Genomic DNA, 18,921 nt, shown 5'->3' with positions numbered 1-18,921 from the left:
GAATCTTGCGAAAATATACAAGTCATCGAATAAATAATTAGATATTTTCTATTTTATGAATGTATCTTTCCGGTATTAGTGATTACAAGCTCATAAAGCACTTTTATGAGTTTTCTGATAATATATAACATTTTTTTTTTTTTATCAAATTGTCCTACACGAGTCACGTTAAAAAATATATAAGTCAACTATATAATAATTAGATAATATTTTCTATTTTCTGCATATAGATATCTTTTCGCTTCATCAACTTATAAATCCATAAAACATTTTTATGATCCTACACTTACGAAATATAAGATTCTTTATCAAAAAACAAAAAAAAAAATTAATTTCTTAAAAAATAGAATGTTTTTTTTATATGGCGTTCTAAAAAATGGTATAAATAATAAAAGAGAAAATTTGTTGAACTATGTGCCTGAAGTTTTGAACGTTCGAGTGAACGAAATCATTTTTTTGATGTACAAATTTTTTTTTAAATTACTACTGCAATGAAAAATAAAAAAAGTATATTAAACATTTAAAAAATTATTAATTTATTTTTACATACAGTAGACAATATTTGATAATATAATTTCAAGTTACAAAAGTAGTAAACAAATCTTTCATTCATTTAAACGTTCAGAACTTCGGGCACTTGTTGAACTACTGCGTTTAAAATTTCGATAAAAGAAAAAAATGTTCATAATGTCAACATTGTTTAAGCCAATTTCAATCAAAAAGAATATGACAGTTTTAAATAATTTTTGTTAATTAATAATTTAATAATTAATTAATAATTAATAATAATAATAATAATTAATAATTATTAATTTTTGAATTGTTTTCAGATGAAAAAATAATTTGTAAAAGCATTTAAAGTTGATCAGCTATTAAAAAAAAAAAAAATTCTATGCAAATTATTATTATTTTTGATCTACATAATTTTTTATAATATTTTGTCAAAACATTGATTCTTTAAAATTTTTTTATTTATTGAACTTGTAGATAATAATAATAATGGTAAGCCTGAGATCTATATATACGAAAGCCCTATTTATAACAATATGGCATTGAAAAATATATACACGATAAGAATTTGTTATATGTAATAATTAAATTTAATTTTTTTATAACTAATCTTAAAGTATAGAAAATCCAGAAGAATTAATAAATACCTTTTTTACTTGTGGGAGGGACTCTTCGATTCCAAACCTGAGCATTAAGCTGACAATAAATTTTAGACATCTGATATCATATGATTTAGATTCCATCCGACAGTTTTAGTGAAGCATTAATTATATCGAAATTTTCGATCTGAAAAAAATAATACACATTTTAGAATATTACAGAGGCTGTCATTTAAAATGATTTATCTGTTATATTATTATATTCAATAAACCTAAATAAATAATAAATTACTTTTATCTATATTTCATTTCAATAAATATTTCAATAAATATATAATTCAATAAAAAAAATCGCATTGCATAAATAAATTTGCCTTCGAAAGTGTTTTAGAAATGTTTTCTTATTTCTTAACTATTAATCATAATTCTTATGTAAAATTAATTAATTTAATTGAAATTTGGATATACATACACATATACCTATTAAAAGTAAAAAAAATAAAAAATTGAACTTATTAACTTTAACAAATTAGAGGTTAAGTTAACAAAAAATGAATATATTTTATTAAAAAGTTTTTTATATATACAAACCCAAAAATGTAAATTACTGATTACCTTTTTATTACTGCACACGAAAAAAAGCAAAACACTCCAGTAAATAGACAAAAAAAAAAAAAATTATTTTAACAGGGTGTCAAGCCGAGTGGTCAATTAATACACCATTTTTAAAAGCTCATTTTAGTTACACGAAATCGCCCCCAAATTGATCACCCATCGTAAAAGGATAATAATTCTATTATTAAAACATTGTTGATAATATTTGCGATTAAATATATACAAAATGTTTGAGCTTTATATATGATTTAACGAAATATTCTAAACGATCGCAGTAACATTGTCAATTGACCGCAAGTTTCAAAAGTTAGTTTATATCATTAAAAAATTGCTACTTTTTTTCTCTAATTTATTACTTACATATAAGAATCCCTTCCTGTTGAATTTACACGGCAAAATTACATATTAAACCGGTTAAACTTTGCACGCAAATCTCTGAACACATTGGTCAAAGCGACACATATAGAGTACTTTAGTATAGGTGGATCATAGCGTACAGAAAACATTCACACACACACACAAATGTAAGCGCACCCTTCATGCTGCTTCTGCGCATGCGTACAGCTGCCGCGGCAACAGACGAATTTCTTGGTTAAAATACAGTGCGTTCCGAACAGTGTTGGAGGTAGGTTGTTTTTCTACTCGTGTCTTTTCTTCGTGAATTGTTTCACGTTGAATTTTTCAAGGAAAAAAAAAACAAACAATTTTTTATCCTCCCTATTACTAATGATCGAATAAAAAGTGTGTCGATACTCTTTCTCCCCCTTCCCCTCAATTCTTCTTCTTTTTTTTAACGTTTTGTTTTCTATATGAATTGTGAGTGTAAGTTCGCGAGTGATTGACAATCATGAGTGTCCTGTCATTTGTTTGGGTGATTTTGATGCTTAGCATCCAAATAACAGTTCTTGCTGGTCTCAAATGCGATGCTGTCAAACCATATTTTGAGACACATGGATTTCCTGCCAGTGATATTCCTAAGGAGCCAATTTCATGTAAGTTTTAAAATGTACAGTTGATTTATGTTTTTGTCAATTTTTTTTATCGCTTTTTACTGTTTTTGTTTATTTCTTTGTTTTGTTTGAATTTAATATTTACTGATTATTCCTAATTTTTTTTTCTCATTGTTACGAAAGATGAAAGTTGCTTTTTTCGGGTTTATTAAAATATTCTCTAAGTGTAAATTAATCAAAATTTACTAATTGTTAGTAAAGTTTCTATTAACTTTTCTTAATAATAATTTCTAAATAATAACTAATTGAGGGATAAAATGATAAAGGAATTAAGTAGGGATAATTTACTTAATTAAACATAACCTAAAAATGATAATTGTTTGCAAAAAAAAAATCATACTGTTTTGCTATCAAATTATTTTTAATTAATTCAGATATAAATAAAATTACTGCATTATATTAAATGTTATTGACATTATTATATTTATATGAATTTAATAATGAGAAAAAAAAAGTTTTTTTGATGGTAATTTTTTTTTTACCGAATTTTATATATTTTTGGAGTAAAAATAAATAGATGTATAATAATGAATCCCTAGAAGTATAAATTTGCTAAAAATGTATTACTTTTTATAAACATGTGAACGAATTTCAAATCCCTCGGGATTCGGAGCACTTTCAATATAAAAAAGTTTTCTTCAGTGCAAAAACCGCCACGTGTTTCGCGATAGTGCGGAACTGGTTTTAAATTGCGGGAATCTTTAATGGCCAATCGGGTCTTAAGAAAAAAAAAAAAAAAAAAAAAAAAAAAGTGACAAAAAATGATTTATTACTCGATAGAATTAAATACCAATGATATGTGAACCACCCAAAAGTCATTACGCTGATTAATTTTTAAGCAATTAAATTTTTATATCCAAATTCATTTTGATTTGCAACTTTAATAACAGGCAAATTTTTAAAAATGTGAATTCAAATTTTTTTTTAATATATTTAATTATTAACTATATTTTTTAAGAATACTTTAATTAAAAATTTTGTCTAATTTTTTTTTGAATCTTTTACTCTTTTTGTATATATATATATATATTTTTTTTTTAATAATCAAAAGTTTGTTTTTTGATTCAGTTCTTGAAGATTGCTTATATAAGTATATTCGGCAGGTTAAAATGTAAAAATAAATATCGGTATTCTAAAGGACTATTAAAATCCAGTTAATTGGTATAACGTTTGAATGGGAATAAAAATTTGTAATTTATCTATAAGATATGAAGTGAATTCCCTTTCAACCTGTTTGAATGATCTCGAACGATTCAAGAGATTGTATCTCTTTCTCCTCGCATCCTCGCAGTTTTATTCGTCGTCGATGAGAAGGATTCGCAAAACTTTGTGGACTCGTATAGTTTATTATTATTTTTTCCGTCAACCTTACCATACCACCCTCGCTTCTCTCTTCTTTATCTCACCCCTCATTCAAATGAACAAAGCGCATAATTCATCGGCCATAAATTCTCCGGAGACGACCATGTCGTTCTGGACCTCGCAAATCAGCTCTCTTGGAGAATTTCACCAAATAAATCGAAACCATTCTGAGGCTCTCGATCTCGATTCAGATTTATCGTTGGGACGCTTCGTCGTCGCTTATGTCTTCTTTTTCCTTTCCTTTCTCTCTCTCTCTCTCTCTCTCTCTCTCTCTCTCTCTCTCTCTCTCTCTCTCTCTCTCTCTCTCTCTCTCTCTCTCTCTCTCTCTCTCTCTCTCTCTCTTTCTCTTATAAATATAGAGAGAAAAATTCTAACAAGCTACTCTCTTTTTCTTAGCTCGACTTCCATTTCGTTTCTGATATTATTTTATATTTCAAAGCGAACTTCTACAGTGTAATATATATATATATATATTTAATGGTAAACTGATTTTTGTATAAAAATGCTTTTAAGATGGAATGACCAAATGGTATGTTATGTAGTAGTTTTTCTGCTCCCTTTGATACACCTCTCGCTTGCAAATCAATAACTGTCCTCAGAAGGGTGTGAAAACTATTTGCATATAAAAGATATTTGAAACGATTGACAGACCCCGATGTTCCCTGCAGTTTAACGAAATTTTCTCCCATGGACCACTTCTATATTTTTCAAAGTACCAGTAGTGGATGAAATCAAATTACGATGCTCTCTCCAGAGCTATATATATATATATATATATATATAGAGAAAAAGTCAATACACGATTGATGGGAATTACGGAACTTGCTTTTTAATCACAGCTTGACAATTTATTCATCTGACTAACATCTGCTACTCTTTCTAAAATTCATAAATTTTATTTTACATATAGATTTCTACATGGAAAAAAAATTAATGACTAAACTTGAGACAAAATTTATTCTTTAATTCAGAGAATTAGAAATACATTTAAATTGGATGATGAAAAAGTTTTAAACGTTCAAAACAAAGCTGAAGTATACGCAATGTTTATAATAAACGATTTTCAAAGAAATAATTTTTTAAAATGAAAAGTTCTATAATTTTTTGCCTAAAAATATTTATTGTAATTTTCATTAATCAACAAATTAGAAACAAATATTTTTTAGCCAAGAAATTAGAAAATTTTTCATTTTAAAAAATTATTTCTTTAAAAATCGTTTATCATAAACGTTGCGTATACTTCATTCAGCTTACTAATTCACATTATAGTAAGAATTTTTACTAATTTTTTTTTAGTAAAATATTACTATTTGATTTAGTATTTTAAAAATTTTTTTAATTAAAGTTTTAGTAAAAAGTGACTAAAACTTAATGAAAATTCTAATTCTTACTAATTTAAATTAGTATAGCTAACTTTTTACTAATTCAGATTTAGAGAGTATAGGTTATGTTTTTGTAAAACTGAAATCAGTTTTTATTGAATATTTTGTGAGTGTAATGAAGATATCATTAGTTTGCATTACGAGTTGAACGTCTTTCTGTATTTTCACTTTAAAATTTTAAAACGTAACCTATAATTTTTTTGCTTCTAAGGTCCCTTTCATCAGATCGCGTCACAATTTATTAAAATATAATTCTCTCTAAATCTGAATTAGTAAAAATGTTTACTAATTTGAATTAGTGACTTACTGTTTGTTTCTGAATTAGTAAAATTTTACTAATTATTAGTAAATTTTACTAAAAATTAGTAAAATTTAACTAATTCTAAAGCAAAAAGTGAGTCACTAATTTAAATTAGTAAACATTTTTACTAATTCAGATTTAGAGAGTTTCAGTATGACTTATGAATTTATATTAAAAACTATTTGGCAAAATAGAATTCAATATATTTCATCCTTTGAGTTACAGATGAAACTTAAAATAACATTCTTATATATTGTCAAGTGTCAACCTAACCTATAAAAATCTTAGTCTTAGTTTTAAAGATTTTTTTCCGTGTATAGCATATGTATAAAGAAAATTTCGTTTCACATAATAATAATAATATTTTTGGATATGTTTTTGTGTTTTTAAAGTTTCTGTATTAAAATAATGCTAAGTGTATGGGCAATTTGTAGAGTTGACATATCCGATCGATGTAAAAGAAGTTTATTACATTTTTATCACCGTTATCGATATTATAACGTGGTCGCACGCACAACCGGTAAAGATGAAAGAAAAGGCGTGGGTCTGAAAAGGAGTGAATAGTAGTCAGCTTTATATTTATCGCAGTGGTTATTGCAGGTGTGTATATGTGCGCGAGAGATCCTTTATGTGCAGCATCTTACTCTCATATATATATATATATATTTACCTATTTGTATACTCCTGTCTCGGAACTATCGGCAAGATTTAAGTGTAAAGGTAATTAATACGCGCACACATATACATCTCTCCCTCTTCGCGTTCTATATTCTTGATTATTTTCCTGCTGATTCAGCAATTACTAAGTCATTAGCAATTAATACTTATATATATAGTTTATCCGCACACTTGCTTTAAAGCCTTATTTTTCCTTCAAAAAATTCTTTTTAACATAATTAATATATATCATTAATTTTCTTGATTAGATTTTAATTGTTTCTTCATTCGATTTTGAAAATAATATTCGCGCGCGGAAACGAAAAAAATTCAAGCCAAAAGCAATTATTCATAATTTGACGGAAGAGAGAAGAGGAAGCTTATACCTATTGTGATGATGCGATTATTCATCATCTCCCTTTCTCGTTCGGATCATCTGCCTATACTTTTCTTTTATGCACAAAGAGTTATTCTTGCGTGCGTGTGTCTTTGGCCACCTCAAGAGAAAGATATAGACCCACAATATTCCATGTGAGAGATATGATTAACGATGCGAATTGCCTGGTCGATCCATTCTTTGTCTAGTCCGACATTTATCGCTATTAATTTGTATAATCAGACTCTTTTTGTTTTATTTTATTTTTTTTATGATTTTTTTTTTTAATACAAAAGAATTTAATCATTATAGGTTTATTTTTTTCGAACAGTCATTTTTATAAAATGTTCTTTGCGAGAGATAATACATTATCGGAGGCAATATTGGATTAATTTGATATATTTTATTTAATCCAATTGTCTCCGATAAAACGTTCACACGCAGTGAAAAGAAAGAAAAGCTGTTTTATAAAGAAGAGAGTCTTAATTTACAACACAACATTTTTTTAGACAGATCCTTGCGCTAAATTTACGCAGTGATGAATTTTAGACTCATCTATAAAGAGATTTTCTTTTTACTATATGTTTAGTTGAATTAAAAGATTGTATATATATTTAGGAATTAAGCGATTTAGGGTATTATAAGTAGATCGTAAATGTTGAAATTAACGATAGTTTGGTGCGCGTGTATATTTCGACAAAGGGATCCCCTATGGATATAATAGAGTAATAAAATTGTAAGATTACGACTCACGTGTCTCAGATAAAATTTATGGTAAACATGAGTTGAACTTTTCATTTTGAGTTTCAATCAATAGATATTCGAAAAAATCTAATTGAAAGGATCATTTTTGTTTTGTATTTTATTTGTCAGTATTTTAGCGCATTAAATTTAGTGAGAGATTTTTGTTGGAGGTTTACCCAGAATTTAAGTTTTTTTTTATTTTTGTTCTGTGAACATTAAAGCACCGGTGCGCGGCTTTGGAATAAAAACTGTCGGAATATTGCACTTGTACTGAAATAAAGAAGCGAGATAAAAAAAAGCGATAGCCATAACTGAAATCTTTGTAATATTGTCCGGCTTTGGATTTCTCTTTAAGTCTAGTGATATAGTCTGCTACATTTCCCCCTGATTCTCTCTCTCTCTCTCTCCAAAGTTTGGGTTTACCTTTTCTTTTGCTCATCTCATTCTCGACAGATGCCCCTGAATTGTTATACAGAAACTTAAGTGTATTCTTTCTTTCTTTTATAAATTACTTTTTAAGTTCAAGTAAATGAAATTAAAATTATTTCTATAAAAAAATATTTATTTTTGATCCTAAAAATTATGATTAAAATTTCTTACGAAAAAAATTTAATAGCGAAACGTTTCGCTAGAATAGCAAAAGTTTAAATTGTTTCAGTTTTTAATCTTTCACTATTTTAGTGAAACGTTTCGCTGTTCCAGATGAAGTTTTTTTTCTGTGTAAGAAGCTTTTTTTTTTGAAAAAGTTTTAATCCTATTATTGTTGAGTGAGACATTGACTGACAATTTAAGCAACGGATTATTTCCCATTAAGTGAGAACTAAGTAGATTGAAGAGAAATTGGGAAAATCTCCTTAGTTTGTAAACTTCTTAATGAAATTTGCGTTTCACTGGATCTTAGAGGGTCGTCGCACGATTGTCTCAGGTTGAAAATAATTCGTGTACAAATAAGCGAAAGTTCGCGCACAGTTTGCCTTGGAAGGATTTCACGCTACTATGGAAGCATTTGCATTCTGTGACTGATCACGTGACAAATTGCTGTCAGACATCCGCAGGCCATTGAATTGAAAAGTAGGAGAAAGGAACAATTTTTCTATATCCGGTGTGGCGAATAATGTTGTTTATAAAGGATCTATATATAACGTAATAATTTGAAAATATTTTAAGCCTACCTGTGTTTATATTAAATTTTTGAAAAACAGAAATCTTGAAACATTTTTAAATGAGGATACTACTAAACAAAGTTTTCAAAAAGAAAGGTGTTTGGTTAGGTGTGCGTAACCATCAAATGACAGGAATATATGTATATACATAAAAGGTTGAAATTTTTTGTTTGAGGAATTGGGTATTGGTCCTAACCTGAAGCAATAATTTTCGTATAGATCACGATACTTCAGGTTCGTGTGGTTTAAACAATGTCCACTGAACTCAGCGAAAATGTTAATTCATTCCCACAGTGGAGTTATTTGGCCTGAGGCAGACACATAGTGCCAAGATATTATAGTTTTTTTTTCTTCAAGGGCTCTTAAAGGAATTCAGAAAGTGCCGCCCGAATCCCTCGAGCTTTTGGCCACACGATATCTTTGCACCCACTAGGATATTCTCTTTGTTATTCTCCTTCTCTCATGTTCTAAAGGAAAATCGCCGACATAAGAGAGGGAAAACTCGACTACTTCCACTTTCTCGTATATATATATATAGTAATTTAAAAATAATTGTGCTGCTTTAAACTTTGTCTTTGATGTTCTGAATAAACGTTTTTAATGAATTTCGAGAAATATTTAAGAATTATTAATATTTAAATAATTAGTAAAAGTTAATCAATTTTCACATTTTTTTTTATATTACTCTGCTGAAATTCTATATATAAAGTTACTTGTTGGCTAAAAGTTGTGGAACAATGCCGCATAGAAGAAGTAGCATTAATGCTTTTAGACTGAGAATATTTTTATTAGAGTGGCAGTAAATAATTTTACACCGTTCTTTTGTCGGAACAAAAAATTTGTTTACATTTGCCTGCGATAAAAAAAAATTAATCGAAGTAGTCACGATATATATTTTTTTTTAAATATTTTGCAATATTTATGTGCTAGAAGTTGTTGTTCAAAGAACAAAAAATATGTTTACTATTTTTTTAACTTCAAATTTTATTATAAAATATTGCATTCTGTATCTAGAAGTAAATTAATAATTTATTAAATATTTAATATGTATTTTTTTTTTATTTTTCATGTAATTTTTAAAAAATTATTTCGTTCATTTGAACATTCAGATAATTTCAGGTAGAAATTTTTTCTATTGTTTATTGTATTTTTTGAAAGTAAACGAATTAAACTCGGATAATAATTATTGTGTTCGTTTTATTAGGGCGAATTTTGCACATGTGTCAAAATATAGCTTTTTGATTGCTATATGGCTATATATAGATTGTCAAGCTCGATTGTTTCAGGGGCCATTAAATTACGTTCACTAATGATTGATGCAATCGCTTTGATCTGCTTTCCTCACATTTGCGCTTAATGCCATAATTTACTCTTCCAATAATGAGTACCTTTTCATCTTTTACGATGAAGTAAAAAAAAAGTATACAGGTACAAATCAATGATTCAAAAGCTTGATAAATCTCTCGAAAAAAAATGTTTCAATCTCTTTCTATTTCGTATTTCATTCATGTTTTAAAAGAGTACCATTAGTTTTATTATTTTAAAAGTTTGTATATACTATAGTCCACTAATGGATAAATGCGAAAAGTTATATTTTAGAGAGAAATATTTTTTATATTCGCATATATATATCCTAAAAAATAAACGTGATATCATATTTTATTATCTCGCTTATATAAATTACTTTTTGAATCTCGACTTTAGACGCCCGGGGGTGACCTGTGAAGATTCTTTAAATTATGTTCTCAAGATTTATTATCTGAATTCAGTTGAATTGGCAGGACTGAATTCCGCAGAAGAATCTCAAATGAATCAAAAGAGTCTAAAGGATGATGGATAAATTTTCATGCATTTCTCCTTATATTATAAAGGAAATGAAATTTACATATATGAAGATTGGATAGATTGTTGATTGTAAATAAATATGAGATTTAGAAGAGAGCTTGGAAGCTATACCTAGGCTTTATTTATTAGATATATATGTGTAAGTGGTGAAATACCATTCTGCAGTTGTTGGGAAGCTCGAAAGTTAAAAGGAGACAGGAGGATTGAATAGAAAATAAGAGGGATAGAGAGAAAGAGATGAATGAGAAAGACGGCAAGTATATCACCGGTACGGATTCGCACACGTTCAGACATGCTGGAACACGTCGTCACCGGCAGAACTGTGGAACGGAATGCAGGGTAGTCTCTTTTCTCGGTCCTGTTGCGGCCGACCCGAGTAGTCAGGAGGTAACAGACTTAATGGCTGCTCTTATAAGTTATAACTTTTAAATAACCAGCAAGTTTGCCCGCCGAGTGCGCTTCTCTCCTCGAACCAGCTCACCTTGCTCACTCTCATGATGAGAGTTTCGTCCGTTCTTCTTCCTTCATTTCCAAACCATATCCTCAAAGCTCCATTCTTCCACATATGAGAATTTATTGGAATCATTAACACAAATAGCATTTATTATGGAGATTTATTTTTGACAATATTTGCCTTTCTAGAATAATTATAAATTCTTCATGAAACTTTCTGATTGAAACTATATACATTTAAGTTGTTTTCATAAACCATAGCACATCTTTTAATAAAGATTTTTGCGGAGAAATTTATTTTGAATAAACATATAAAGCTGCACGAAAAAGATTTTTGTTGGGTGAAAAAAAGTTTTCGTAAACCACAATCTTTAGTTTCAGAATCCCTGAGGGAAATTATTGAGTGGTTCTCAAAGCCAGCAGCAGCAGCTCTTGAATAAATTTGTCAATATTGGTATTTTGGATGGATTCTGAAAGAAGGAGAAATATGCCTTGGAGACTATATAATATCCCAAAGCTTTAGCTAATAAAAAAAAACTCTTTGCGAGTATTTGGTAGTTTGGAAATATTATCTTCTTTTTAAAAGCATATTAACATGTTCACTATATACTGTTTTCTATTATCTTTTGCCATCAAAGGTGTTTTTATATGCGCTGGTCTTCCTGTTTCTCTCATATATGTGCGTTGAAAATATTTCAAGCAGATTGCTATATAATGTTGATTGATTTTCACTTTGCGATTTAGTGACTAATATGAAAGCTTTTTAAAAAGTATCCGCAATCAAAGAAGATAATTGCGATGAAACTGTGGTGATGGTCAATTATCTGTCATTACAATCAAGTATATGTTTGGAACACTCTTGAGCAAAGAGAGTCGTGCGAATACATACCCAAAAAAAAAAAGTTGGAATGCTTTTAGAGCCTCGCGAAGATGACGCGAAATTTATTGTCCAATTATGCCGAAAGATGCTGATTTATTCATTTAGTTAATTTTACATACGACATGATGAGAATTAAATATTTTAAAAGTATATTGTGATGTCTGTTTGGGGGCGTGGCTTAGCATTTAATACTTAGTTTCAGTAGTACAATTTTTTGCCATTGTCTATAAAAGTTACGCTGATTGGTGGAATAACGGGACAAAAAGACTTCTAACAAATTTTCAGAGAGCGTTTCGCAGTCACGGATATCTTAATATTGCTACGAAATTTTAGTGTTATAAATTATTATACCAAAACACTGAGAAAAATATGCTATTGAATTTATATATTTATAAAGTATTTCTTTATAACACATCAGGCCGACAAAATTTTGGCGTACTTCAGAACCAAGAAACAAACTATAATTTTTGAATCAATTTGGCGTGCTGAATCCGAATCTGACCTTAGAATTGACCCAGATATTCTAACCTAAATCTACAAAAAAGACATTTTTTGACCATATTTGAGGTCATGTAACATCAAGATATAAGTTTTTGCAAAAATGTTGTTACAGTATTGTACTATTCTTACCCTTTAAAATCTATTTTGAAACTTTAAAAAATCTTTATTTGACTCAGAGTTATCGTCATTTGAATTTTTGAAGCATTATCTGATACTATATATTCAGTTTACGAATATTTAAAGATTCAAAAAATTCAAATGACGATAACTCCGAGCCAAATAAAGATATTTTAAAGTTTCAAAATGCATTTTAAAGGGGAAGAATATAGTACTTTCAGATGCTGTAACGACCTTTTTGAAAAAAAATTATCTCTTGACCTCAAATGTGGTCAAAAATCGTCTTTTTTGCATATTTAGCTTAGAATATCTGAAAAAAACCTAACGTTCTTGGTCAGATTCGGATTCATCACGTCAAAATGTTGCGGAAAAGCATAGTTTGGTTCTTGGTTTTGAAGTGGTCCAAAATTTTGTCGGTCTGTGTAATTTTTTTTGTCAGAAATACTGTTGATTCATTAACCTATTTTTCTCAGAGTATTGTATAATACAATGTTGATGTTACATGTTTTTTTTAAAATACAAAGAAACTGAAAAATTAGCAGAAAATTGGAATCGTGATTGCAGAAGCTGATCGTGTTGAACGTTTAAATTTAAAAGAAACGATGTGTGAAGTTATTTGGCCTTTGATAAACGAACGATAATAGAGTCGCGCAAGATGAACTTGTCAGTTTGTGTTAAAATGCGATTTTGGTCCTACTGCGTGTCAGTCTCGGACTTGAACGATTTGCGAAACTCGTTTGCACGTCGTATTAGCGACTTTTACCCTGTTTAATATATTTTGCTTATACCTGGAAAGTAGCTTCTTTAAAGACTCTTCAACTTCTCGGATCTCAGTATACATCTCTCGATATATACTATATAAATGTATATATAATATAGTTTCTATTTCACAGATTATCGCAGAGCCTTTGAATGGTCGTTACTCAGGAATTACGCTTTGATCCGTGCGCTTCGACATCACAATACCAGGTCGCATTTTATTGTGCACGCGGGTACAAGAATATTTTCCTCAACTCGATCTCACGAGTTAGAAATACTTAGAAAACCTGTTTATGAACTCAAAACTATATGCATTTGTTTGATAATTCCCCTGGTAAGAAAAGACTATCGTAAGAATTATTTACATGTTGTTTTGTTGGGATTTTAAAAATATTTTTAAATAGTTTTTAAAACATATTTAAAAAGAATTATAATTCAGTATAAGTTGATTTAGACATATAATTGGCTCTTTTTATAAATATATAATATAATTGTACGCGGCAAATATCTAAAGTATAGAGGTAGTTTTCTTTATTAATTCTTAATGAGGTGTACTTTAGTTACACTTTTTACTTGCGCGCGTGAGTCGAAGTATATTAAGTACATTGCGCCATATTAGCGTGCCTAAAATTTGCACTCGTGCAGATAACGACCCTTGAAAGTTTCAAAGCGAAAACAGGAATTCAAGGGCGTTACCGCAATTCGTCCTCTCTTTCTCGGTTGTTTCTTATACAATTTAGAGACGCAGTCTTTTTTTTACATCTATAATTATACATATAACGAGTACCGCTTTTTAAATATTTTCCATTTTAATTTCAAAAGTGATTTGACCTTTTGGATTTGGATAAGAGTAAATTTGATGGTGAAAAATCTAAATTTAAAAAATGCGAGAAATATTGATAAAAGATTATTAATATGTCTTTAATATTTGATCGTTTAATAAACATTTAATTAGATTTTCTCCATAGAGTCCTTATTTGGAGCGATCGTGCAGAAACAAGATAAGCTCGAAAATCGAATTGTCAGAGGGCAATTGGCTATCGCGTTTGGCAAACCCTTGTCGTCTGCATTCGACGCCCTGGAACAATGAGCTGGCTATATGGTACTTTAAGTGTTTCGTGCGGTGAGAAGGGAGGCAGTATGTTCACCCTCGATATAGTTTCGGAATGAAACGGACATAATGAGTCGTTTATCAGAAAACCCCTATAGAATACCGAGAAGATAGTCTACTGCAAGGCCACAAGGGTAGTTAGATTTTTGTGAGACAAGAGGGGATTTTAGAGACGTGAAAGTACCACAGGTTCAGTACCCTCGACATAAGAGAGTCCAGTGTCAGGTAACAAGGGGTCTCTCTCTCTCTCTCTCTCTCTTTGGTGACGTGTACACACTCATTCAAAATCTGTCTCCTAGCAACATGATTTTTTTTTTAAATTAGTTATGATTGATTTATTTGTCCTCGTAATGAATCTTTACATCAATAGAAAGAAATGTTATTGTCTCTAATTTAAAATTCAAATGGAATCTTAAATGAGAAAAATATCTGCATCAGGATATACATAATAGACTGAAGAAAATCAGCTTATTGTTAGTGTTAGTTTCTCACACTCATTGAAATGCAGAGGCATTGACGACAATTTTTTCTTTTTTGTCTTTGTCCATCAAAAGGATTTATATGACTTCAGGAGAAATTCGCTCCTTGCTGGGAAACAATTCTTTTACGAGAGAGCAAGGCAAGCCGTGATACGACTTTTGCGCGCGATTGTATCATGAACAAAAGACCGCCTTCCAAGCTGCGTCAACGACAGTACGTAATGCGTGCATCCTTGCAAGTACCAGCAGCTCAAACAAAACTATATATATATATACATACATGTGTGTACTCTCAGTAGCATTCGAGAAGTAAAAAAAAAAATATTTTACTCGACCTGGCCATTAAAAGATTTATTCGGAACGGTAATCATTTTTATTCAGAGAATTAACTTTCAAGTATTGCGCAGCACACACACAATCCCCAGAAGATTCTTCTCAACTTATTCTCATTAGTTTTCTTTAAAAGTTATAATGCTGCTTTGCAATTGTAACTAGGAAGTGAATCAATCTCTGAAGGTATATATATATGTATACTTTAAAAGCGGAATCTTGGAACTTTTAGAAATTGAAAGAATTCGTTTATACAAATGATTTTTTTTTAAAATATATATATATGTGGGCTTTCTAATTTTATGAATGAGAGAACTCCTTTCTTATTTTGTAAATGAGGTATTTTCTTATTTTGAAAGCTTTGCTATTCAAATGTAGAATACCTTTTTGGTTTTATATTAGGAGTATGTGAATGTTCTTTATTGTGGAATTTTGAACATTGTGATGAATTATCGTTTTGTTAAATACATATTCACATACCTACACTCTATAAATCTGAATTTGTTGAAAATAACTTTAGTAAAATTTTGCTACAAACATTGTTTCCGTGCATTGTTAGAAATTGGATTCTAACTTCACACACCAAAGAAGATTAAAATTATATAATAGTCCAATTTTTAACAGTATAATAATATTACAAAAAAAGTATAGACAGAAAAAACAAAAATTATATATGTAAAGAATCATTTTTAAGGATTTTAATATCTTCTTCTGTATGCCTCAATTTTCAGTTAACTAAAGAAGCCGTCCTAAACAGTATATTTTAATGTTTTTGTTTCCTTTTTTTCCAAGTTGCAAGTAATTTTGAAGGATTTCCAAAGGAAACATACAGAAGAGGAATATCAATGACTGAAGAGAACAAGTTACAATATTATTTCACAAAGTGTAGCAGCTTGCCGAAGGATACCTTCTTCCGTTTCTGTTTTTCATTCATCCTCACGCGATATCTTTGAGCGAGAAGAAGTGAGATGAACGTATTTCTCTCCTTGGCAAAGTTTTTCCTATAGAGTCTCGCTCCTGCATCTTTCTCTCGCTCTTCGCGTTATGATGGATGAACTATCTCTTATTGCTGTGTGTTTTATGCGCATCACTGATAAAGTTATTTCTTGCTTTTTTGCCTTAAAAAACTTGTCAGTCTGCTCATTGAACCAAGCAAGTCGCGCTTTAGCTGTCAGAGTTTATATATATATATATATATATATATTGACGTACAGCGTCAATAGTTACTCCACTGAACCAGAACGCGGGAAAACGTATAAAGTTGAAATCGATGCTCTCTAACTTACCTACGTCTTCCGTTTCACGAATTCAAATCAATCTTTTCCTTTTCGTTGCACACCTTTTATATGATAGGAAAAATAATAGAATTTTCTATTTCAATAATTTTCATTTCCTTTGAATGGTCTTTGTTAATCAAGTAATTTTACTGGCAATATTTCTTCAGTTGTTGATATGTTGATTTTTCGAATTTTCTTAAGGGAAGTATGGGATTAAGGGAGATTTGTCTTTTGGGGAAAAAAGTTACTATTGCCTACTACTATATTTCTTTTCGTTTTAATTAAAATAGAATCAAAAGAAATAAAGGGGACTTCTTTACGACTTTTATTATTGTGCCCTTTTTTGTTGTCCGCAACCTAAAAATAGTGTGGGCCATCAATCACGAGGTCGACAACCTACATCGGCCCACACCGAGTTCGTGTGTACCCGAACAAATATACGAATAAAGACGTTCAGTGCCTATATTTACACTTTTATGTACGTACAGTGAATCGCTTTTCATGAACAACTTGAAACAGTTGAATGGATAGAAATTCCAAACATAAATTTCATTTCAAATAATTCATACGTGTTTCTTTGCGGTAGTTTTCAAAACATAATTTTCGGTTTTGAAATAGTATCTTTAAATTATTTTCAAAAAAGAATTTGAAATGGTCTTTGCTGACTTTTGATAGATAACTAAAAATGAAAAAATATATCATTTACATTTTCAGAAACTTTGAATTTTGATAATTACTTCACTCTTGCCGTTAAATATGCCCCATTCTTGACGTAACTTCCGAGTTATCGTGTGCTGTTAGCTAGGAAAACTTTTGGCGAAGGTGTTAACTAAATTTTGAAAGTTCTGTTAACTAGGAAACTTTGGTGTGTATGTATAGAGTTGGCTGTTGCTAACTTATACGCGGGAATCGAACCGATATAGGAAAATGATTTCATCTTGTTTTCTGTATAAAACTCTTTAATCTCATGATTAGATGATCGATATAGATTATATATATATATATTGGATGATTATATATTATGAATAATTATGATGATCATCATTGAAGTATGAATCAGTTAAAATGACTTTTTTGCCAGAGACTGTATCAATGACCAGGTATATCTAAGTGAACACGATCCCTTTTAATTGCAGAGTCGCCTTGGAATCCTCTATAGGCGTTGATTAAAAGCTTCCTCATGCGTGTGCACCCTGAGGCTACCAAGCACGCCCCGTCTCTGGTTTCCTTTTGCAAGGCGCACTATATATTCTCTAAAGCTCTTGTCATTGCCATTCAGAATTTTGCCTTGATGATATCCCTCTTTATCATCACTATACAAAATCTATATTTTCACATATTGTTGAAATTTCAAATTTCACGACTCAAAATATTTTCGTTTTGATTTTAATCTAGATTTTAATACTAAATTGCAGATTGTAATTTGGTTAATATTTAAAATTAGCAATATGATTTTTTTTTTTAGGGGAAAATAAATACTATTTTTGTAAGGAAAGGAATAAGTTTTTGGATATATTAAATCATTTTTTTTTTGTAATGTGAAAGAGAGAATTGGGTGCTCAAAATTTGAAAGAACAATTAATTTTGAAAGGGAATGGGAACCCTCGCTATATAGTGTCGTGCCACACACATATACATCTCTCACCTGCTGTCGGCAATGATTCCCTCTAAAAGGAAAAGAATTTCTTTCGACCCTTCTTTTCCTATTCCCTTTTTCCACATCTCTCGTAACGGAAAAAGAGTCTCTCTCTTTTGAATGAAATCTTTTTCTCGGCGCCACAGTTGCTTTTGCAATCTTTCTGCTCCATTCGACTATAAAAAGTAGTTTACTCAGATTTTTAAACTCAAATATAAAAGTAAATTACTATTTATTTTCTTTATTCATTTGCTATACTCAGGATTTATTTGATAATTATTCAATTTTTATGATTATTATAACCAATGTGTTTAATAGGTTTAAAATCTAAGTGACAGTTTTTATTTTCATGAAATTCAATTTTATTTTCAATTTTGTATCTCTCTCTATCTCATTTTTTTTTCTCTCTGTATATATGTATATAGACGTTAAACTTTGAAAAAGGGTAAATTTATTTAGCCGCAGCGTGAAGGGAAATAGCAATAGCGTATCACCCGCTATTTTATAGTAGCTCTCGTGCTCATAAAGTTGCCAGACGGGGCAACAACAACTTTAATGATGTGTTTCTATCCCTTGAGATTCAGTCACAAACAGTATTACAGCATCTCTCAAATTATTTGATGCAATTTATTTCTTTTACGCATTTTCATGTGTATACTTAATTTAAAAAATTAAAATTTTAATTCCTCTAGAGATTAAAGTTTAATAATAATAATAATAATAGCTTTAAAAAAAATTAGTTTATCATATTGTAATCTCTCTTCTTGTGAAATAGATATCAAACGAAACAAATTTGGTCGATATTGATGGTAAA

General features: G+C 29.6%; 1 protein-coding gene across 1 annotated transcript in view; it reads left to right on the top strand.

Moving 5' to 3' along the window:
* The first annotated feature begins 2,341 nt into the window (after nucleotides 1-2,341).
* LOC127290213 (glypican-6) overlaps nucleotides 2,342-18,921 on the top strand; it is a 151,302-nt gene continuing 134,722 nt past the window's right edge. Inside the window, exon 1 of the mRNA XM_051318656.1 lies at nucleotides 2,342-2,716. Within this exon, the coding sequence (XP_051174613.1) occupies nucleotides 2,572-2,716 (145 nt within the window). The 5' untranslated portion in view covers nucleotides 2,342-2,571. The remainder of the gene's footprint in view (nucleotides 2,717-18,921) is intronic.

Source organism: Leptopilina boulardi, unplaced genomic scaffold (genome assembly GCF_019393585.1).
Source record: "Leptopilina boulardi isolate dan_hultmark-lab unplaced genomic scaffold, ZJU_Lbou_2.1 LbouV2_58, whole genome shotgun sequence".
In the NCBI taxonomy this organism is placed as follows: Eukaryota; Metazoa; Arthropoda; class Insecta; order Hymenoptera; family Figitidae; genus Leptopilina; species Leptopilina boulardi.
Note: the sequence above shows the minus strand (reverse complement) of the source record. Positions and strands in the feature narration are given on the sequence as shown.